This window comes from Callospermophilus lateralis, chromosome 9, assembly GCF_048772815.1.
Source record: "Callospermophilus lateralis isolate mCalLat2 chromosome 9, mCalLat2.hap1, whole genome shotgun sequence".
NCBI classification, from domain to species: Eukaryota; Metazoa; Chordata; class Mammalia; order Rodentia; family Sciuridae; genus Callospermophilus; species Callospermophilus lateralis.
The window spans coordinates 74,643,066-74,667,544 of NC_135313.1; the positions used below are offsets into that span (position 1 = coordinate 74,643,066).

Consider the following 24,479-nt stretch of genomic DNA (forward strand, 5'->3'; position numbering starts at 1 on the left):
ATAAAATGTTTATCATTAATTATACTAACTAGAGAAATTATAAGTTAAAGATAATGACAGCATTTCTTATTTTGGAGGAGGGCAGAATCACAGCACTAGCAGGAGGTAGCAAGAAACCAATTTTATATATTATTAAGCAAATTTCATAAAAACCAAATTTTATATAATTAAATTGCAAAGTACTGAAAAATATACATCATATGAAAAGAGTGTAGGTTAAAAAAATAAGAAATAATTGGTAAAAAATAAAAAATAATAAAGTGTAAATAAACCTTAATTCACTTTTGCTACAGTGGGAGCTAAGTAAGTGAGACTTTAGCAGACATTAAGACTTTTATTTGTGAGACAAAGAATACCTTAATAGCTTTGGAAAGTACTGATAAATATCATCAGTGTCAAATTTTAAATGAGTCTGGAAAAAATACTCTGGAAGGAAATAAACAAAAATATTAAAAGAGGTGACTGGCTAATTGTTTTTATACTTTTAGGTTCTTTTCAAATCTATTTTGCAACACATGTGTGTTCCATAAATTTATCATCTACTTACTGCCAAATAGAATACTCATTAAATAGTTTACAGCACTTCATGAGTTAAACAAGGCATGGAGGAAAATTCCCATTTTATATTTAAAGGAGTGGATCAATTCCTCAAATGGAGAAGCCTGCAAAAACTTGACCCTACCCCACAAATTCAATACTTCTGTGATTACAACACTAGAAGGATTCAGAACACAATGCATATGGACACCCTGAGTCTTTAATAATATGAAGGAAGACACAGCAGTTGCAATTCAAGATTCTATCAATCATGTTATTTATTTGATATTTTTAAGAAATTTGTAATTCTAAATAAGTGCAAAATAGATGCATGAGTTGAGACTAATGTTGATAAAATGGGATGTATAATAAGTAAGTAAAATGTCAGGATTAAAATCTAATAATTAAATTTATGTTTGATTCATTAGAATAGCTAAGGACTAATAAAAAATCTAAACCTCCTTTGTTGTACTTTAGAATACACTTAATGTGGTACTCCACATAAGAATGAAAGAAATCATATTAAGAATATAAATAATGACAAAATGTAAGTGTCCATAAGGTAAGATATGGAGAGTAAAAGAGTTAAACAGATTTGAAAAATAACCAGTAGGTTTCTAATTAGGAAATCTTTTTTAAACATCCAGAAGTTAAAGGGAAAATGAATATCTTTATAATTATTTATTGAGGGTCATGTATAGGGCATAATTAAAAAACTAATGCAATCCATAAGATTTAAGTCAGGTTCTTTTTCAGAACAATTCACCACTCTAGTAGTACACACAATTAACTCCTATGGAGCCACCCTCAGGCCTCATATTCTGGCCTCTCCCTCTCTCTCATCTAGCATACATATGACCAATGCCAGAGCATGAACAACATTAGAGCAGAGATCTCTTTATCCATGTTTGTGTGTACAAAATCTAGCACAGTTCTGACCAGTATGTGTGTATGTGTGTTTTCCTGTGGAATCAGAGTCATCTCAATAGCTTAGACCAAATCATGTTAATAAAAATATATACCAAGTCCTCAGGTTTACTAGATGATTTGTAGGATTATCTGCATTATCAAGTCATTTTGCTATTCTTTATATTTCATTAGGGAACATAAGTGAGTTCTTGAAGGGCTAATGTTCTTTATGTTTCAAACTCAACCATTCCTCAAGTTGAGGGTCACACATTTAAAAGGTTAAAGCCAAACAAAGTTATTCATGCAAAGTCAATTGGTTGCAGTAAATGTATTTCTCTCAACTTTGCTTGGCACACAGATGCTGAGAAATATTTCTCCAAGTATATGAATGGTGACAATAGCAACTGACCCTCAGGCTCAGAGTCTGAGACACACTTATAGGAGTTTTAAGGAAGTGGGCTAAACTTTCCAGTTAATTTCATATAGGCATTTTCTATTTAGCTCTGCCTAATGGTGCCAAGTAAGAATAAGGAGATATTGTGGCAAGATTCTTTAACTACTCAATAGCTGGAAACCCAGATGTTATTTAATACTTCTCATTTACAACTGATGCTAATTTTTGAAAAGACAAAACACTATGTTGTAGTCCAACTAAAACACAACTACCAGGCACTTTTTGGCACACAAGCTCCTAGTTATGACCTCTGGCTTAACAATTTGTGTACTCTATTGTTGGATGCATAATTGAGACATTCCTAAAAACTCATACAATTTACTAACATGTCAAGAGACTTTACTGATTAAATCAGACTAAATATTCAAGACTCATGCTATTATTCCATACTCATAACTTAAAAACTTACTTCACATACTCCATCTATTATGAGAAAGAAAACACTAAGGACTAAAGACTGACCAAAAAAAAAAAAAAGTATAACCATTATTAGCTGGACTCTAAATGTAGTATCACTGAATGTAGGCCACCAGTTCAAGTTGGTACTATTTGCAGATACATGATTGTATTTCTATATGATGACCAGCCAAGTATGATGACTACAAAGTACTGTCATTAGTGACATTTTAAATGAAGCATTCCACTAAGAAAACTAAAATTTCAACCTCATTTTAATCTCTTTAGCTATTCAGAATTCTGTTAATCATGTGGGAAAAAAATTATCTTCAACGCCTGGAATGATTTATCTATTTGTATGAATGTGAGAAAAATGATCACATCTTCAAGTAATAGATTACAAGTACAAAGAAAGTTCACATCACAGCTATGCTGATGAAAATTACCTGCAGGCTGTTACAACTGAGCCAGTGAATTAATTAACCTTTTGCCATAAAAATCTAGAAACTTCAGCAGACACTGCAGTTTCTCCACTTCTCTTCCTCTAGCTTCTTCAGTATTTTAGAAAATGAAATGGTGTGTAGTTACTAGGCAAATAAAATGCTGAGACTTTTATTATTCTCACGTTACTTCAATAAAACCACATGAATTCTGGTTAAATACAGAGAGCTGGGTGATTCATCTTTTGTTTCACTTAATGAAAAATGAGTAATTATGGTTGATTTCTGTGTAGATCTTTACGTCCATGAATCAGATCAGTAATTTCTTACTATGAATGGATAGCTACCTTAACTATGTATCTTTTGACTCTGAGAAAATGAAGTTTAAAAAAATCTTGTTTTTTTTTAAACAAGTATAAATGTGTATCCTTATAAAATTCATTTTTCAAATCAATAAACACATTACTTATATTTAAGTGCATTGGTCAAGCATTTTGATATTTTTCATTTGGGCTTTGAAGCTTAAAAACCAGCTAACACTAAATGAAGCCAGGATCTAGCTAAAGGGGATTTCTAATAATGGTGGTTTTATGTATGAGACACTATATTTACTCAGGTTGTTAAAGGTAACTATTATTAGAACTGGGTGAAAGTGATGATGACACAAGATTTAAAAACCACTAAATTATGCTTTAAATATTGACATAATAATTTACTTGTCATTATGCAAATTTTAGGAGTCACATTCCATTCTAGCTGATGGGGTAGTATTTCCTTAAGAAGTTAATAGCTGATAATTTTTATTACTCAATAACAAGTTATTAGAGCTGCTCTCCTCTATTAGACAATTTTTAAGATTAGTTTTTGATTATTAAGTAGTTAACAATGAATAGATCATGCTCTCAGTAGTTTGCCAGAAAGTATTTTTAATAGAATGGATTATATGTATGTTATTTTAGAATTTTAGGATATTTCTCTATTGTTACAATAGAATGATGATTTGCCGAATTCAACTTTAAAGAGTTAAATTAGTGAATATTTCCTCCAAAAATTTTTAGGAAACCAATTTTTGATTGTAGGTAAGAAGTACACAGCAATGTGTTAAATTAGGAAGGTGATACTTTTGTGATAATAATACTTATCTAGACAGCCAAATATGCATAATATTCTTTTTTATTAAGGGAATATAAATATTTTACTAAAAATATTCCAAATTAAGTAGCTATTTGAAGTAATTTGAAACCAACAATAAATTCTTCAAAATTGTTAATATACTAAAGTTTTCCATATGGTTCTTTACATTGTCTCTAAATGAAGATAACCATTTAAAGGATGATAAATTTAGATATGTACCAAAACATTTTTTGTTAATTCAATTTTGAGAATATCTCTACTATGAAGCATAAACTTCTAAATAAGACATATATTTCCTTGATGTATCCAGTATTGCACATTCCTGTCACATAAAATTTGCAGTAAATATATTTTGAATATAATAATACATAAACCTTTAAAGCATATTTGGCATTTCTACAAATAGTTCAGTTTTCCCATATTAACTTATCATATACATACATTTTACCCTTTACAATCATGTATGTATACACAGGAATAATAAATTTAGGACTGTAGAAGGATAAATATTAGAACAAAAATTTATAATATTATTTAACTTTTATAGAAACACACATGCTATTCATTGTTTGGTACGACTTACCTGACAGGCAACGTTCTGTCTCCTTTCCTCCTATCCATTTCTCTTTGGGGAACAGGATACCAGCGGAAATTTAGTTTCCAGTTAAAACCCCCATAAGTCATATCTGACCCAGCCATATATTCAAAGGTATCGTCACTAATCACATCAATGATGGGGCATACGACAGTTTTCCTGAAGAAAAATTAAAACCAGTTTACATATGAACAATCATTTAAATGCTACATTAGCTTCTTTAAATTGGTTTTATCGGCTAAGATATAATTTAATTATTTTGTGACTTAAGTATGCCTTAATTTTATTTTGTCCTTTTTCTCTAGGAAATTATTTCCTTTTATTATATCTTTCTGATAGTAAACTTTATGTTATCATGTAAAATCTAATCAAATACATGAATTGACCTTCAAGTTGATTTCCAAGTGTATTCCAAGTACTAACTCAGCAGGGTGAGAATGATCTATTTTTTATAAAACCTCCACCCACAGCATGATTAGTAGATTCATTTTGAGATTATTCATCATTTCAGCTACAGCCCACTGAAAAGTGATAGAATATAGGGAGAGGGAAATGGATGCTAAAAAATTAGGTCTGATAGTTTGCCTTTCAAATTGGATTGGTTATGTTAAAGTAAGGGTTCTGAGAAAATCTTCATGAAGAAAACACCTACTAGGAAACACAACAAACAGAAACAATTAACATCATGAACTATCAGAATAAGTAAAGGTTCCCATGAAGAAAAACAGGTTTATGACAATTTCTGAGTCAACTGTCCTATAACTAAGAATTTCCAGTTGTTAACAATCCAGATGAAATTTTAAGACAGGGAAACATTAGCCATTTTAGTCTCATGTTTTCTCCTACTCCTAAAGAAAGCCAGGATGTTTTATGTTCTTGATAGTAACTTTTAAGATGGTAGGTTTTAGAACACTTTACTTGGGGAAATCATTAGGTACTCTTTTAATCTATGTTTTGCCTTCTCTCACTCTTCCCCTACTCCCAGTTTATGTGTTTTCTTGTGAGCTAAACTTTCTGTCATCTACACAAGTAAAAGTCCAGGTCTCCCCAGGATTGCATTGATTGTAGCTAATTCTAAAAACAAGAGGGTTTTTTTTTTTTTTCATATTAGGTAGGAGACAAATATACAAACAGGCTCCAAAGTAACCCATAGATGTAGAAAGAAATGAAGCATTGCCCATTATTTCTTCTTGATTTGTAACACTAGGATCATCAAAACTATTAACTTAGTTTCATGTTTCACACTATTGGCCAACCCTGAAGTTCTCTGAAATCAGCAGGATGCACCTGGTCTTGAAAAACTTTCTTGGTGATTCTAAACACAACAAAGTCATTATCTTTCTTTCCTCATTAGATTTAACTTGGAGAAAGAAGAAATTAGATCTAATAACTTTGAACAGACTTTATTGTCTAGTTATGGCAATATTAGAATTTATAATCAGGATAAGAGATAGAAGTTCACTATATACAAATGTAATACAAATACATTGTTAGTAATAATAAACGTGCCTAATGTGTGACCATAATGAAACATTATATTAAAAAATTTCTGAAGTTGAATGTGAAATACATGCATTTACAAAGCAGTATAACATTTGAAAAGTTGCCAGTAATGCATTTTATGTTCCAGATTCATTCTACTTTGCCCGTCTTACTCTCCTGTGGGTACTATACAACACACAAAATGTTATTAGCTGTGTATTACCTTCAGTTGACTAAAAGGTTCTCACTGCTTTCTTGAACTGCTGTGGTTCATTTTACTGACAGCCTCTATTCATCTTCCTGGCAAGTTCCAAATCCTGCCATTTATGTGATGTGGTTGAACAAGCTCAGACTAAGCAGCCCCTCACTGGAGCATCTAACTAAAAACTTTAATTCTAGAAAGACTCTCCTACTATATATGATAAATATATAAATGAGTTGGTATGTAATGCTTTGTTATTGCATCAGATGGCATTTAGTGTTAGTTATCTTCATTAAGTGTTTAGAATTTTCACCAAAGTTGATTGATATATGCAAAAAAGCTTGTACTTCATAGCTTCATCATCAGAAATAAATGTAGATATGCATGAGGGTTCTTAACTTCTGTAGAGAGTTACTCAGTTTTAAAATTTCACAATTTATATGTAGAAAGTGCCAATACTATTAAAATTATGATCTCTGATTTTTTTAAATCCTGATTTATTTTGGCAGTGTGTGTGTGTGTGTGTGTGTGTGTGTGTGTGTGTGTGTGTGTGTGTTTATTCTTAAAAACCTCAAAGTGATTTTGAACTAGACTCTGACTGAGGGCACTGATGCAGTAAGCGACCCTGGTGAGAGAGTAGGAAGAACTAAACAATTGTTCCCGATATTGGCACAAGGTATGTATCTTCTTTTTTACTCCCTATTATAAGTTACAGATAAGAACATCTACATTACCTACTTCACTCTGGGTTTGTGAGGACACAAAAATTTGCTTTGGAAATGTGCTTATAACATATTGTACTATTTCAGATTGATTTCCTTCACTTAAAAAGTAAATATTCAGCACATTTTTATGGTTTGAATTATTTATTTCTTAAACACTAATGTTCAACATGAATAAGCCAATCTTTTGTATTAAATAAAGAAAAACATTTAAAAAAGAAAAGAAAAGAAAAAAAACAATGAAGTAAACTTTCTGAAAATAGCAACTTGGAAGAGAATTCTGATGGACAGCTGAAACTGTCCTCACAGGTTCAGTCATAACCCATGCAGACATAACACAGGAATCCCTACCTGTCTTCCTTTATTCTCGCCAGCAAGGGCTCCAGCCACCCTAATGTGCATTCACAGTGTGCATCCAGAAAAGTTATGACCTGCCCTTTTGAAGCAGCTGCTCCTCGAAGACGGGCTCGTATTAACCCAGAGCGCTCTTCCATCCTGATAATTTTTACTGGTACTTCTAAATTTTTCACATAATTCTCTAATGTCAACTTGAGAAAATCTGTAACATGCAATGAGAAAATTTTTTTTTATTTCAAAAAAATGAAACTTTTAAGACAGAGTAGAGATACTTTCAAAGGCAGAAATACAACATACAAAAATGGTGACCAAATCTAAGAGTATTTGTTTTTTTGTATTAGGGAGAATAATATAAGAAATTTCACTAGCTAATTAATGTTATATATTCAGTGATATAAATTTTCAATATAAGCAATTGATGGGGGAAAAAAAGGAATATATTTGAAAGTCATTTTGGTTGATCTCTTAGGTTAATAAAGACCAAAAAGGATAATAACAAAACTGAGTTAGTTAATTTTTCCTGGACTGAACACTGTCAAAATATACTGATGAAAATTTGATAGGATGTTGATTGATTATAAAGCAAAATACAGATCATTGCTTGGCTATCTTTTTGACCATAATAAAGCCTTAAAATAAAATAAGTACAAGAAAAATATTTTATACCTCTTTCACTGGCATCATCTACCAAGATGACCTCAGAGAGCAGGTAGTGTGGGGAGCGATTTATAACACTGTAAACAGTTCTAAGGAGAGTGCTCCAAGCCTCATTATGAAACACAATGACTACACTTGTGTTGGGAAGTTCATCAGGGTAGACTTTTGTCTTGCATCTGGAAAAGAAAAAAGAAGAAGAATGTTAATAAACTCATTTTTCATTCTGATCATCATGAGAAAAAGTATTCATAATAACTCAACTTTAGACTTGAAAACCCCTTACCAAGGAAACATTTTATGAATATCTGAAATCATTTTCCTTTTTAAAAAGTGCTATGAGTAATCACTTGGCCTTTTGAAAATTAAATATGCATAATTACTAATATTTTATTTTAACTCCTGCAGAGAACAAAGCAGCATGATTTCCACAAGTCTAAGAAAAAAAATCTGAGAAAGCTAAAATAACATTCTGAGACTGTCAATAAAAGACCCAGTACAACAGAGACAGTTGAATTCATTTAGTGGCTGTAATTTTTATTCTTTGTTTGGGAAAAAAAATAATATTATATAAGTCAAAAATTCACAAGAACATAAATAGACATGATTCTACAGGGATTTAAAGCATGTAAAATGGAGATTGCTTTTCTGTTCTAGAATCAAATCATGTATGATTTCGATTCCATTTGAAAATGCCATAAACCATGTCTAATTTCAAGACAAGGTTTGGGAGTCAAGATCTTGCCCCTAAAATTTCCTGTTTACTGGAGATCAGAAAAAAATAATTGACTAGTAGCACTTCTGAAATGTTAACGTGCATGGACACTGCCTGAGGAAAAGAGTGCACTGTGACCTTCACCAGTGCCTGGAGGGCCCACATTTGGCTCAAAGACAGCATCCTCTTTGGGTTGCCTGGTGCTAATCCACCTGCTGGTGGCCTTCCTCTGCATGGTCATGTGGGCTGTGGTCAATAGGATCTGGTGGAGCTGCCTGTAGTGGTGAGAGACTTCTCAGAGTTTTGGAGTCTCCCCTCATACATTTCTGTGCTTGAGGTGCTGAGGAACTTGGGCCTACTGGTGGTGATTCTGTGGAGGCAAGGGTGAGCCAGTCCTCATCAAGGTCCCTGGTAATGCTGTGAGGTCTCTCTCTGTGGGGCTTGCTCTTTGGGGCCTACCTGATGTCGCTGGCAATCTAGAACCCCTACCATTCCCAGGTGTGTACCTCTGTAGGCATGGTCCTTGTGGTGTTGTTGTGGGTACTCTATATAGGTATGCTCCCCTGTATCAAGGTAGCAATTAGCTCCATGCTGTGTGGACCTGTGTGGTCCCTGAGCTTAGAAAGGTGGGACTCTCCCCACGCTTTGCATGATTCTGTACTTCTAAATAGCCTCCAGGTAATTCAGATGCTGCTGGTCTCAGGAAGACACAGGTTCATGAAGAACTATAAAATGATGGTCATTATTTCTGACCTTCATGCTTTCAGAAAAATTTTCAACTTTGCTTACACATCCAAATATGTCCAGATTTTACCTTTCAAGCAATTGCTACGAAAAGGTAGGTTTGATAAATAATATGTGCAATACTCTAAGTGATCATGCCAGATTTCACATGCAAAGGGTATTCCCCATTAATTTGTCAACAATCAGACATTTCTGTCATGTAATTTTAAATCATCATGATTATAGAGTGCAAAATATTCCACAGGGCATCTGGAGCAAAATAAAAGTATATTCACTTTAAGCTATTTTTTTTTTTTTAAATATAAGGTACGGAGGGCCTAAAAAATGAAAATGATTCTATAAGATAATATAAACCAGATATCCCCTGCTGCTTGTGTCAACCTATTATATTAACAACACAAAGTGGCATTATTAAAATTTGTTTACTTCATAAGTTAGTGAAAAACCCTAATAAGATGTTGGAGATGAAGGCACATAATAAAACAAAATATATTGTGTGCCTGTCTCAAATGATCTCCTAATCATTTAAAACAGCCTAAAAATGGCCTGTTCATTGACATCTGCACAATACTCAGTTAAGAATGGGCATAACCCACAATCATAACAATTTTCAGCATATTTTTATTTAAAAAGTATTTACTAAGTATCTACAATACAAAAGATACTGTGCCCTAGAAAATCAAAATGTAAGTTTTGGAAGAAGCATTTGAACTCATAGCTATCTCTTCCTGTTCTGGTGGCAAAATTCAATTGATCTCCCTTGCCTGTTCATCATTTGACTTGTATCTCCAGGCAGCTCAACATGATGTGGCTGAGAAAGCCATCTAGGTAGGTAAGATGGGCTTGGCTCTTTAATTCTATCACTGTCTTCAAAACCTACTCTTCTGCTTTAACAAAAAATTCCATTACTTTCAGCATGCCAAGCACAAAGTATGACAAAGATCATCATAAATAAATAATTAAATTTGGAAAAAATAGGATGTAGACAGTCTAATAGTCAGCAACCACTGACTTGACCCAAGACTTTAAGTGAATAAAGTGTTCTCAATGTCATTTAGAATAAAAGTGACTTTTTTAAAAATAGAAATTTCATTGGTTACACTAAATGCCAATTAAGAACATATGGATGAGATATGAATATAGATAAATTATTTAAAATATCAAACTAAAAGCAGATATTTAGGTCCAACATCTTAAACCATTTATCAAGTTTATTTTTGTGGTTAAAAAATTCACTTACAAGTGTTAATTTTATATTTATTATATGTATCAAAGTTATAATGAGCTAATTTACTATTAATGTAGCTACTGTATTAACTTAGAGCAAATATACACTGTCATTATTTAATGTAGCATATAAATAAAATGTGAATAATAGGTTTATTAATTCTTCTTCTTCTTATATAAACAGTCATTCATCAAAGAGAATAAAGTTTCAGTATATTAGATGAATAAATTCTAGAAATCTAATGTATAGTACAATGATTATATTAATGATTGTGCACTATATACTTAAATTGTACTAAGATAATTCATCTTGCTTTCCTACCACAAAAATTATAGTGATACATTGAGCTGATTATTTTAATTAGCTTGATTATAGTAATCATTTCCTAATAGTTATGTATATCAATACTTCAAGCTTTACATCTAAGTATATGCAATTGTTATTTTTCAAGTATACTGCAATAACTTTGGAAAATGTCATTTATCAGAGAAGACTTAGTTAATAATAAAATAATTAGTAGGATAAATTTTAAGCTATACACATTAAATATTTTCTATGTCACTTTATCCAGTTATCTCAAATACACACATCTGTAGGAAAAAGAGTTATAATTTTCATGATATCTAATGGATTTGTGATATATTGCACTGGTGTTAATGTTTGCATTTTATCAAAGTCATTGTGTTCTAAGTTACAACATGATTTTATGTACCACTTCAAAAGAAAAATAATGCTGCCAAATAAACTATAGAACAATTTTCTCTTATCAGTAGAATCTATTTAATACCTAAATAGAGAGAGGGATGCCTTGGCACACATCTATAATCCCAGCTATTCAGGAAGCTAAGGGAGGAGGATCACAAGTTCAAGGCCAGCATCAGCAACTTAGAAAAACTGTCTCAAAAAAAAAAAAAAAAAAAAAAAAAAAAAGCCTAGGGATGTACCTCAGTCGTACAGCACCTCTAGGTTAAATTTCCCATATCACAAAAGCAATCAAAAAAATATCTAAGTTAAATAGAGCTTATAGAAGAGCTTTCATTTGGAACTTGATGTCAATGAATATTGCCATGCTTAATTTTTGAGTCAACCACATAGTGTCCTGGTGCTTTTTAAAGTTTTTTTTTCACCACTTTCAAGCTGCATTGCATAGCAGATGGGAGGCAAATGCTCAGTTCATATCTCAGTAGTAAAATATAAAAGTTTTACTCTGTGGATATATTGCCCAGTAAAATAAAGTTTTTATAAATTTATATAAAGTGATTTTCAAACTTTAAGGTAAAAATGAATTATATAGGGATTTTGTTAAAACCCAGATTCTGATTTGTAGATCAGAGATGAGCCCACGGTTCAGCATCTCTAACAAGATCCTTAGAGATGCCAACACAGTTGGTCCCAAGTTGACATAAAAAGCAAGGTTACATAACTTGCTTAGCTAATGATTAGCAAAAAAAGATTAAAAAATAAATAAAAAATACAGAATTGTAGTCAATGTTTTAACAATAAAATGTTTGTTTCATCATATGAAATTTAATTTTGCTGCAATTTCGTGCCTTTCTTTTTAGACAATTCTTTATTCTAGTCTAAATCATAAAGCAATCAATATGAAGAAGTGTCAACTGACAATTTCAACACGTATAAAGAGTACACATAACTGAACTGACACAAAGACTATACAAGCAGCAAGAACCATGTTCACATATGCTTAAGAAATACTGCCTATGTATCTCTTGCCAACTGGTTGTAATATTATAACTAACTATTGATTATATAACTCATCATGATTTTAGACATGCAAAATGAAAAAAAAATGTACAGCTCAGAACAGGTAAATGTAAACTAACTTTTGATTAAAAGTAGCAGACTGCAGTAGCAATTGATGTCCACTCATCAAAGCAAGTTCCTGAGATCTGATTTTCCAGTGAATTCATAAATTTTAACATGGCAGAATTTCTTATAAACCCTGCATTGAAATGCTGAATTAGTAATACTTGAAGTAAAAGTTTATTTCCTTTTAATTCTTTAATGATTTATCAGTTACACCAAACACTGTCTGATTGATGAAATTACCCCACATGATTGAAAAATGCTAAGTGTGTGGGTTTCAATCACAGAGACTGTGATTAAAGTGTCTGGGGTATGGATGTGGATAATGGGATTTTTATTTTACACAATGTAGATTAGATATAAAAAATATACTTTGTGAAGTCAAAGTTAAGAGCTGCCACATAAATTTATTTAATCCAAAGATATACTCGTAAATATGTAAAACCTTCTTTTGCCTACATCAATATTTTAAGATAAAATGCCCTAGGTTAATATCTCTTTTTATATCAGATGAAATTAAGATGACACTATTTTCTGTAATTATAGGTGTGCAGAGTCAGAAAGTTCCCCACTTCCTTTACAACCTCTTCTGTCACCTAGATGTACACAGATGTTCCATTCTTCTGTCCCTTTTCTGTGGATTTAGAAATATTTAGAAAAATCCTATTGCTGTACTTGGGTAAGAATGTGAGGGTAGAATCATGTTTCCAATGTCTGTAACACAGAAATACTGTGAGATAGCATGCCTATTTACCATCTTTCCCCTTGGCTATGCACACATTATGGGAACATAAACTGTTACAATTTGATTTTATCCTTTTCAAAAGCATATTGATGTTTTTAGATAAGCTATGGAACACAACATGCCACATCAAAGAAAGAAAAATTGACTAGAAGATGAGACTGTGAATCACAAAGATCCATAATTACATAGTGGTTTAGAACTCCACACCAAGCCTGTCAACACTTGTTTGGATTGCTTCTCAGTGTGCCAGTGGTTACCTTTTACTTCCTGAATCAAAAAAGATTAATAATTATAATTAAAATAAAGACTGGCAATACAAGTTCCCTATATATTTCTTGTTTTTAAAAGCTACAATAATTGTAGAATTATGTGTGGTTTCTATTTCCTAATAAATATTCATATCCAAAGAGAGAAACTGCATCATGTTCCAAAGCACCCATGCAAAAGAAAATTTGGGCAACAGGAAAGCACTTCGTTTCATAAAATTGAACAGCTTGGGGCCTTAAGGAAAATAAAGCATGGGTTTCCTTAGGTTGATTCATATGTATAATGTGTTAAGAATTCCAAGAGTAAGTTCCTATGTCTTAATTTCTTTAGTAATTTAAATTTTTTAAAAATCAAACTTTTTTTTTTTTTTTTAAATTTTAATCTTCCCCAAATAGTTCTGTTTTAAAGTCCAAGTGTAGGCTATAGTCATCCTTGGCCTATTTGCCATCAGATCCGTTAGATCCATTCCTGGCTCTATTTTCTCTGTATTAGTGGGTATAGAGTGAAAGGGTTGTTATCCAGCAGAATACATTTCAAATACTGCCTCAGTTCTTGGCTTCTATTTGAAATAATATCATGGGGATCTGAGGTTGGAAGCCAGGGAATTTCTTTCTCAAACCTACTCTAATCCCATACAAAATTATTCATGTCTCTTCCACAGCCCACTCATTGCATGTGTCTCAATACTTTTACTTACTGAGTGGAAGTAAATAACTTTTAAAATAAATCTAATTCTATAGACTAGGAGATACTTTAAAAGCAGAAAAGTAGGAAGGTTTATCTTATTTATTTAATTTTTGTAGAATCTAGCATCCTGTGTGCCACAAAATATATTTAATAAGGAATTGAATATATAAAACTTCACATTATAAAAAACAGACTATTATATGAGTTATCAGGTCAACACTCCAGTCATATCTCTATATTATTATAATTTGCATTAGATGTGTAGAAATATAAATTTTTCAAAAAATTTTGCATCTTCATTCTGCTTTTCCATTTCTTCAGATCCAGACAAATTAATAGGCAAGTGATAGGGAAAGGAAAGATTATAAACAAGAAAATAGGTCTGCAAGTTATTATGTTCTATTCTAATGCATTTCTTACTAAGGGATATAATTCCTATTTGGACATATTGGAAATAGTCCCAGGCAAGATCTGTGAATGATTGTCTCCCTCATCTGCCATTTACAATCTTCCAGTAAACTCCAATCTTCAATTTTGTCATTATCTGAATTAAGGTAAACTCATCATGATATCTATATTGCAAAAATTCTGAGGACCACAAATAAAATTATAAAGAAATTATGTGAATGTCATTTATTATTATTCTCATGGCACACTAAATAGATATTACATATAAGGTCTCTAAAATTACTTGGCCAGCATTGCTCCTGGTGGGATTCTCACCATTGCCATAGTTTTACTAACTTGTTTGCAGTTTCTGTGGCCAAGTTTCCATTTTATTCCCCATATCCAACACAGGTTGAATCATATATCTAGGTTTGTAGATGCTTTAGGCTTGAAAACAGCTTTATTTGTCTGCTTAACTTCAGGCCAATGCAATGGAAGCTCTTTTTCTTTCCTTGGGTCCTTCTAAAGCATTTTTGCCCCTAATCCCAAGTTCTCTTCAGCTGTAGCTGCTCATTTTTAGATTTTTTGTTTATTTACCTTACTTTCTGATTAATATTTTGTGTTCAAAGAACCCAGAGTTACATTTTGTCTCTGCTTCTTGGCAGCTTTTGAACATCCATGATCTGACTCTGTCAACATGTAACCCCTCTGACTAATCAAATTGGAACGATCCCTGACATTGTCTCTACTTTGGTATTCTATCTGATTACAAAATCTTTCAATCTCAGCCAAGGTTAGGCATGTTTCCCACTAGTTAAGCATGATTTAGAAAACACATATGGGAGAGAATAGTAAGTGGGTAACTTTTATTCATTTCTTAATTAGGTGCAGTCATTGTACTATGTGTTTTATATGGATTGTCTCACTTGACCTTGAGAACTGAGACCTCCTATAATTACATAGGATAAGCCTCAGGGCCATGGTAGGGTTATAACCTCATAAATAACATAAATAATTTCATTTCATGCTTCAAGAACTTCCACAAAATAAATTCATTCAAACAATAAAATGTTCAGTCTCCTTCTCAAGATGAAGAACCATTCATATAAGCAAACAATCCTCTTCACCAGATAATATATTTTTTAACTGGACAGACTGCCTGCTTATTAGTTGACATCAAGATGCTTTCCTCATTATGTCTACCAATCCTGAATGTTATGTCACATAATTTCCCAAATTTCAATGAGATACTGGCATTGAAAACCCTGTCTTAAGCTGCTTAAGCCCAGACTGCCCATCTCTGTGAATGATTACCTTGGCCTTCCCTTTCCATTATACTAAGACTACCTGTTAGGCTGCTATTCTTTATTGCAGGACAAAATGAATCATGTTTCCATCAACAGGTTATTCTATTGACATGTGACTAGAAGAAAATATAATCCACACAATATTTCTTGTGAAATAGTTATATTATCACTCCCATTTGATAAGAACTTGATGTTCAGTCACAAACATGTTTCCAAATGGTGGGGCTGATTGATGAGGCTGCATGGCCTCAAAAGTTGCTATTCTCCTTCTTTGCACATGGGATAAGGGTTTTTATAATTCAGGGAAAATTTTGATGACAACGTGACACCAGGATCTTAATTAAACCACATGACTAATAAACATGATAATGTATTTTTCTTCTAGTATCTCTGGATAGAAATAAATAGGTCTTTCATGTGAAGAAATTTCCTACAGTGATTATTAGAGTAATAATGATTCTGAAACCTAGAACAGTAAATACCCATCATTGCTTGGATCTTAAACATAGCCAAGGTGAGAAAATGACACTGACATAACCTCTGGAGACTGAGATGATGTTACTACCCAAGAATCAGAATGGGACAGTAGGTATCCAGAGTCAGACTATATTTTTTAACTGTGCCTCCCTTTCCTTTGCTGAAAAAATGGAAGATGATAGAAGATGAAAGTGAAGAAGATGAAGAAGAAGGAGAAGGAGGAGGCGTAGAAGGAGGAGAAGAAGGAGAAAGAGGAGAGGGAGGAGGTGGAGGAGGTAATATGTGCAAAGTATTTGGGTCAGCACTTTATATATATAGTATGCATTTGTAAACTATGTGTGTATGTACACATATATCTATATATTTGTAACATGTATATGTTAGTATATCTGTGTTTTTTTAATTGCATATAGACATAGATGTCCTATTTGAATTAAAAATACAGAAGAGTAAATTCAAACAAACATCCAGATAGTGTGTTTCAGTTCACACAGCATTTCACTGACAAAGAAATGCATTTTGTAACCCACTGTACCACTGTCCTCTTTGTAGAAATAAAGCTTCGCAAGCAAGAATCCTTAAGGAGGCTTTATGAAGAACTTTGGTTACTAGTAGAGATTCTTTAAAAAATAAATGTTTCTTTGTCATTTGTAAATTAATCCAGTGCCTCATAACACTACTAACTAGAAGAAGAGCAATGTAAACCAAATCAAACCAAACAAAAACAGAAGTGATTTACATAAGCAAAAACTGATAGAAACGTGATTCTTCCAGGGCAACTACATGGGAGATGTCATTATATATTTTAACTCATGAACACATGTAAGTTTCATGGTTAAGGAAGTATTTTACTGTTTTATTAGCTAGCTCTGTCATTGCCCTTCGGGAAGAAACTACCTTTGTTAGGGAGAATTCTTTGATGTTTTGGAGAAGCAAGCATCATTATGAGGGATTGGATATCCCAAACAGAAGCAATTATTAAATTATTTGAATAAACAAGAGTAGAGAACTTCACCTTTGCTTCATGTGGGTAGAGGCTTGAGATGGAGGATATAAAGAAAAGTAAAAAAGAGCCAAGACAGGGAGGTGAGCAGTAAACTAATGTAAGACTAAGAAGGCCAGTGGGCTTTTCTCAGTGACGTGATTAGCAGGAAGATCTTTAAAAGTGACTAATGTCTGAAGTTCAAGTTTGATTACCACGTTGTAATTCAATTCCATCTCCTCTCCCATTGTCCATTAAATTTAGGCTGTTCACAAATGAATTATAATAGTGGTTTCATGACTATATCTCTAATTTGGGAAAGAAGCCAAGTTTAGTGTCTGAACTAAAATATTGAGGAGCACAGGAAATAATCACAAAAGCAATCACAGGGCTTTAAGTCCACCAAGTAACTGAAGAAATCCTGGGAAGAGTTCTAATGTCCACTGATAATTCCCCTGGGGTTTCAACTGACTCATATTTAACAGACAGAGTACACTCAACTGTCATCTGAGTTGTATTAAAAAATAAAAATTATTATTGCTTTAATTATTGCTCTAGTTTCTACCAGAAATTGGCAACTATATATTCCTATTGGAGTTATTACTCCCCTGAAGTGAATACTTTTTTCCCCTAGGACATAAAATGAGAAAGAAGACCCTGAGTATTGTACAAGTAAGTTTAATATTCTTTGTATTACAAAGAATTCTCCTGAATTTTGAAAATCAACTAAAATAGAAAAGAAAATAATACTATTCAAATAAATCCAATGGTCTTTGTTGTTTCAGAATATGAATTTAAGAAGTTGTTCCTTTTGTGCAATCTTTGAATAAGCCTCATTTCTCCTTTTGAAAGTACTTAACTTTGTCTAGAATGTTTTTCATTATATGTGAAGACTATAATTAAAGTGACTCTGTTACAAAATTACTTGCTACTTACATTTGTAAATTTTGATTCTTCCATTGTTAATGACAACAGCACTGAATTTTTTATCAATAGATCTGAACTCTGGAACAGGTTTTGCTTCTGCCCTCAGGTATGGTCTTATTCAAATTAATTGACCACTCTGGGGCTCTCACTTTTTAAAAGTCTCTAAGGCAATAAAACTACTATTCACCCAGATTCAAAGCCAGTAACTGCTGTTGACATCATAATGGTGATGCTGACATGAGGAGTCAAAAAAATCCTTACACTATCACATACAGTCACCATACGTCCATGGAATATTCTTGATCCTCAAAATATATTCTCTTCAGTGCAGACCAAAACAGACAATTCTGCCCACGAACTCTTGAACCTGAGGTTTGAAGGCTCTTCATCACCCAATGATAACATCTAAACGTGCCACAGAGCTCACGGAGTTCACTTCATGCTCCCTTCTCTCACTGTCAAATTTAATTCTTCAGCAGATTTGAGTATCTCAATTTCTCAAGGAAATAAAGATCTCTCATTCATTAATATTTTGCTAGCTCTAAGGATTCCTAGTATTTGAAATATTTTATTACCTGAAGAACTCACATATATTGTCCATGGTGGTGCTCCTGTCATACATCCTCTATGAAATCTTTTCCCCAAAGTTAGTCAACTATTTGCTTTCCTAATTCCCCAGTAAACTTTATCTCTCTCTCTCTCTCTCTCTCTCTCTCTCTCTATATATATATATATATATATATATATATATATATATATATATATATAATTATTTTGGGTACCAGACATTGAACTCAGGGGCACTCAACCACTGAGCCATATCCCCAGCCCTACATCATTTTATTTAGAGACATGGTCTCACTGAGTTGCTTAGCACCTCACTTTTTTTCTGAGGCTGACTTTGAACCCAGGATCCTTCTGTCTCAGCCCCGGAGCCACTAGGATTATAGGTATACACTATTGTGCTCTGCTATATTTTATATGTTTATTTTCCTTTCCTTCTAATATAAGTACATTGTTGTGTAATTCAACCCCCGAGAGAATGGAGTCATTCTGAAGGGGATGGAAAATCCTCCTTCATATTGTACCTGGTATTCTCCAGACAAGATTGGAAAGATTCCCTGAAAGGGTCCTTTTTCCCTTTGTATTCTTCTAGTAGAGAATTCTTTGACTATACAACATTTATATACTTGATACATGCTTGAGAACTCATATGTTGGTTATGGGCCACACAGTTTTAAATAAAGATGCAGCTATTGATAATAAAAGTCCAATTTCTCAAGTAAAGCTCTGTAGCCAGAGCAAATTATGGAAAGAGATGATGTTTCAGAGTGAAAATCTCTTTTTAAGTACATCCTAGCGTTTCCATATCATTAGACTGAGGCCAGCATTTTTAGGAAAAATGTAATAGAAGTGACATTGCGTCCCTAGTGTACCATAACAGGTGATAGAATGCTGGTTTGTGTAATTACTGATGTTAATGGTGATAACTTAAAGAAGGTAGTATCTGCCAAGTATACACTCCCCTGTAGAGTATGTTTCCCTTTTAATAAATAAGCACCTGGTGAGGATACAGTTTGAAAATTGGTGCCTTTTTATCTCATCAAAATTTAATCCACTAGTTATATTTTGTCCATTTATGATCATCACCTTTAGTATACATTTTGTGCATACACTTTCTCCATATTTGAAGATGAATCTTCAGGGTGAATTCGTAGAAGTAGAATACTTAAGTCAATGCAAATGCATAAAAAATTGTATTAGGTATTGCCAAATCCCTCAACATAAGGGTGGTAGAAATTCACCTTCACATCATAAATATGTGATAGTTGTTCTCATAGAATTGTAAGCAAAATGTGTCATCATAAATTAAAAATTTTTTCTCCAGTCTAATAGGTAAATTAAAATATCTCAGAATAGTTTTATCTTGAATTTTCAAATTCAGGAATAAAATTAATCATCTTTGAAAATGTTTAAAAGCTAATTTTGTGAATGTGTGTGTGTGTGTGTGTGTGTGTACATTCATTTTAGTCTTTTGTTCATTTGCTTCCAATCATATTAGAGAATTCTTTTTCTTTGAACTATATTTTACTACCTGGTTATACTAGTTCTCCACTGTAGCTTTTTTTCTTTCTTTGCATTCCTAGTATTCTAGCATGGTGTCTCTTTGTAAGAGTCCCTATATCCATTCTGATCCATTTTTTTATGTATATTAAAGCATTGGCATGTCCTTCCCTAAATTTTGCAATTTTGCAGCATGGTTATTAGAGTTTTGTTTTGATTTCTTTCTTTTAATGAGAATTTTAAATACATACACCTTTCATGTGCGTTTCCTTAGCTTTGATACATGCAAAAACTTGTGTAATCTAAATTATCAAAATATAAAACAGAAATAATTGCTGACTTTTTTTTACAAGTAAATTTTGCCACCTAAATCAATCACATAACTGTTTTTGCATCATATGAATATTGTACATGATATATAATTATTTTTCCATGATATCATATTTTATGTGTTCTTTTATCTATGGTTTCTTTTGTTTTCTTTCTCTTTGTCTCCCCACTACATACACCTGAAAATTTATTCAAATGTGTCAATATATATTATATTTTAACTACAAAACAAAAAAAAATAAGCTTCTATTTTTTATATATAACATTGAATAATGAAGTATTGCTGAGCATTTTCTGAATTGTAATGGATAACTAAGGGCAAAGCCATCTGCATATATCAACTCTTCCCTTCCCATCATTAACGTCTCATATGTGCCCTAAGCCTCAATTGTTATAACTAAATGTAACATAAAATATCATGCCTCAGTGACTGCAAGCAATATCAAAATGTCAAATATATCTATTCTTAATTTTAATGCAATGCTAGTTAAGAGTGAGAATTCTTAGCAATAAATATTTCTACCTGTAATAAGATAATTTTTAAATGATTTATTAAAAATGAAATAACAAATTTCATCAAAGTAGATTCACTACAATTGCATATTGAAAAAAATAGAGAACATAATCACTCCCACAAAGATCTGGTATCAGTTCAGCAGCCTTTACATGTTGCTGAGATTATATTGAGCTATCTAAAATAAAATATATCTTCATTTAATTTTATTATTAAAATTTGCACATCTGTATTCTATAAAAATGAAATAAAAAGTAAATCAAATACCACAATAATGAGTTATCCTTTAAAATCATTATGATTAAAATTCTACAGTGAATATTTTTATAGTTTAACATGTTAAAAAGTAATTCTAGATTCTATCTTCAGATAATGTAAGTAAGAACTATAATTCTTTTATTTCATAAATATAAATATCTCTTTCTATAATGTACAAATCCTGAACTAAACTTGAAAAAATAACTTTGTCCTTAATATTTATTTAATCATCATACTCTCACTTTATCTTTAAACTCTTTTGGGATGAAGTAGAATTCTTTAAAAGACTGCCTCTCTCTTCTGCTGACACCCAAACTCCTATTTCCTGAGTGGTATCTGTAATCCAACCTGCTCCATGAACTCACAATTGCTGAACCAATTCCTGTTTGAAGAGAGAACATATGTTCATTCAGTCTCCTTTTCCTACCTTCTCTCCCTGAGTAATAGCCGTGCTGGCTAGATTTGGAATTTATTTCCTTATTGCTCTCCCTTTTCATTAGTTTACAGATGGGTTAGACTCTTGGTATCAGCATTGGGATTTAGTCCCCAGACACTTAACCCAATTTCCTTCCTGGAAAATCATGTCCATAGAGACATTAAGCTCCATGATCTGGGGAGAAGAAGTGGAAGGTTGACAAAAGAAGAGAGAGAAATGACTGATGGGGTTGGGGATATACTAAGTAACCAAGACCATCAGGAAACCATTTTTATAATCATGAGCAAAGCTCTTTTTGAGTGTACATTTGCTACTCTCTCATTTTGCACTGTTCATATTATCTAGATTCACTGCTGCCCATCCTTAATTTTAAGGATGAGGAAAGTGCATCACAAACAGGAAAAATGATCTGACAAGAGTCATTCTGCTGTGACTAGTATCCAGGTCTTTGAACTCCCTGAAAAGTGACTTTGCTTTGTTAGGATATCCAGGACCTAGCAGGGCACACATAAAACACTGATGTTCCCCTCTTATGAAACATTTAGGAACAGACTAAAAATAAAAGAAACAGGAGAAATAAACTTAATTTTGTAATTTAGGGATTAAAATAACATATGACACTTTATCATTTATAAAATATCTGTCATGATGTTGGCTATTTAGAATAGAGTTTCACTGAAATAACACAGTACAGATGAAGAAAAGCAATGAAATATTTCAAAGCCCTTTCTCATTGACTGATAATGTATATAATCCATTGTAGAATTTTTATAGCATATTTTAGGGATTTTTAAAAATATTTTATTTATTTATTTGTTTATTTGTGTATGTAGTGCTGAGAATCAAACCTAGTGCCTCACACATGCTAGGCAAATGCTCTACCACTGAGCCCCAGCCCAGCCCCATATTTTGGGGATTTTAATTTTGTGTAATTAAACGTTTGACTTCATACACAAGATTTATAGACAATTTACCCAATGCTTTCTTTTCTAGTGAGTATGGGATCGACCTATAAATTGTGCATAGGAAGCAGGCAGGAGTAGAATACAGGCACATGGAGAACAAATGGTGAGGAAAGAAGACAAAAAAGAAGGGCCTGACGAGACACTGGGGAAATGCAGCAAACCACAGCATTTTAATATTTTTGTAATATAACAAACAAAGTTAGAAACAAAGCAACTGTAAAAGAATTTGCAACTATGAGGGGAAAAGGTTGGAAGGGACCATCATTTTCTGGGAGGTCTACCATAGCATGGCCTCTTGGGAAGGTGGAAAGGCCACCTCCTGCTGCACTTGAAAATGCTAATAAAAAGTAAAACAAATGAAATATATATATACACACACATACACACACACACACAAATATATATGTGTGTATATATATATTCTCTCTATGTATATATATATAGAGAAACAAGAAATGCTTTCCTTGAAGATGCTTTTCCTTCAATTCAGTCTTTGTGCTCTAAAAGACAGTTTCCCTGCCATAAGGAAAATTTCAAGAGTAGTAAATAGGCTTGGAAATCAAATTCCCTTTTCCACATGCTCTGGTAAGGAATAATTTGTCACTGGTATCTTTTATTAGATGTTTCAAATAGAATTGGCTTTCACTCTCCAGGGAAAAATTACTGCAGTTGTGATTGTCAAATTATAACAAACTCAAGGTCACTCCTCCCTTAGATTTCAAATGATATATTATCCATAACTACATATTCCAGGTTTAAGGAACTAAATCAACCTGAACCCAATTGTCATAAGCAACTCCCACCTAGAAAACAAAACAGTTTGATTAGGTAGAGTCCTAAGTCAAGGAGTTATTTTAATAGAAATCCTAATCACAACAGATGCTGACTTTGGACATAGTGGTGAGGGTGATTTATTCTTTGCTACTTATGTTTCACTTACTTTATTAGTGGCATTAACACCAAAGTACTAGAACCCTTAATAAAAAATTCAAGTGAAGAATTTTTTTCTTATATGTAAAATTTTGTATGAGATCAACATTTGCAGAACTTCTACTACAAGTTCTTTTTTTTTATTTTAAAAATTTATTTTTATTTTTTTCCTGCATTTTTATTGATGCATGATAATTATTATAATGGTGGGACTTGTTGTTACTTAGTTGTTACTTATTTATCCATGCACACAGTGTAACCATATAATTCAGCCAATATCATTCCCCATAGGAAACAGATTTCTTAATGAGTTGAACAGGGCTGATTTTCTTGCATTGGTTTAGTTATCTATGGAGGATGTTGATTCTTGTTAGAATTATAGGATTCTAGTCTAATATTATCTTCATTCCTCTGCAAGTTCTGGAAAACTATTCATACAAATAGATTGTAAAGAGTTTTGTGAGAGTAGTGTTATTCAGTGTTCTGAACAAGTTCTTAATATAAATATTCGTTGAAATAACAGTTGATTCTTTAGAAATATATGACTGTGTGTATGTACATGTGCACATATGTACATGTGCATGTGTGTTTTTAAGATGTGAAGTAAAAAAGCAAACAAAAAAACAGGAAATTATCTTAAAAGCTTAAACTCTAGAAAAAATATAACTTTAGAATTGCTGAGAGAATATATATATGCTGGAAAACTGGAGGTTCCTTTCTGATGTATATGACCAAAGCAATTAGTTTGTCCCTAGTTTTTTGATCTCCATTTATTTTTTACCCCTTTCCAGGTTAATCACTAGAAAATAA

General features: G+C 32.4%; 1 protein-coding gene across 2 annotated transcripts in view; it reads right to left on the reverse strand.

Annotated features, from left to right (window-relative positions):
• The window catches only part of Galnt13 (polypeptide N-acetylgalactosaminyltransferase 13), a 434,224-nt gene that overhangs the window by 206,250 nt on the left and 203,495 nt on the right, over positions 1-24,479 (reverse strand). For both annotated transcript variants that reach the window (XM_076866162.2, XM_076866161.2), the window contains exons 3-5: positions 7,895-8,061; positions 7,223-7,430; positions 4,454-4,624 (exon numbers count right to left, since the gene is read on the reverse strand). In XM_076866162.2, the coding sequence (XP_076722277.1) occupies positions 4,454-4,624; positions 7,223-7,430; positions 7,895-8,061 (546 nt within the window). The remainder of the gene's footprint in view (positions 1-4,453; positions 4,625-7,222; positions 7,431-7,894; positions 8,062-24,479) is intronic.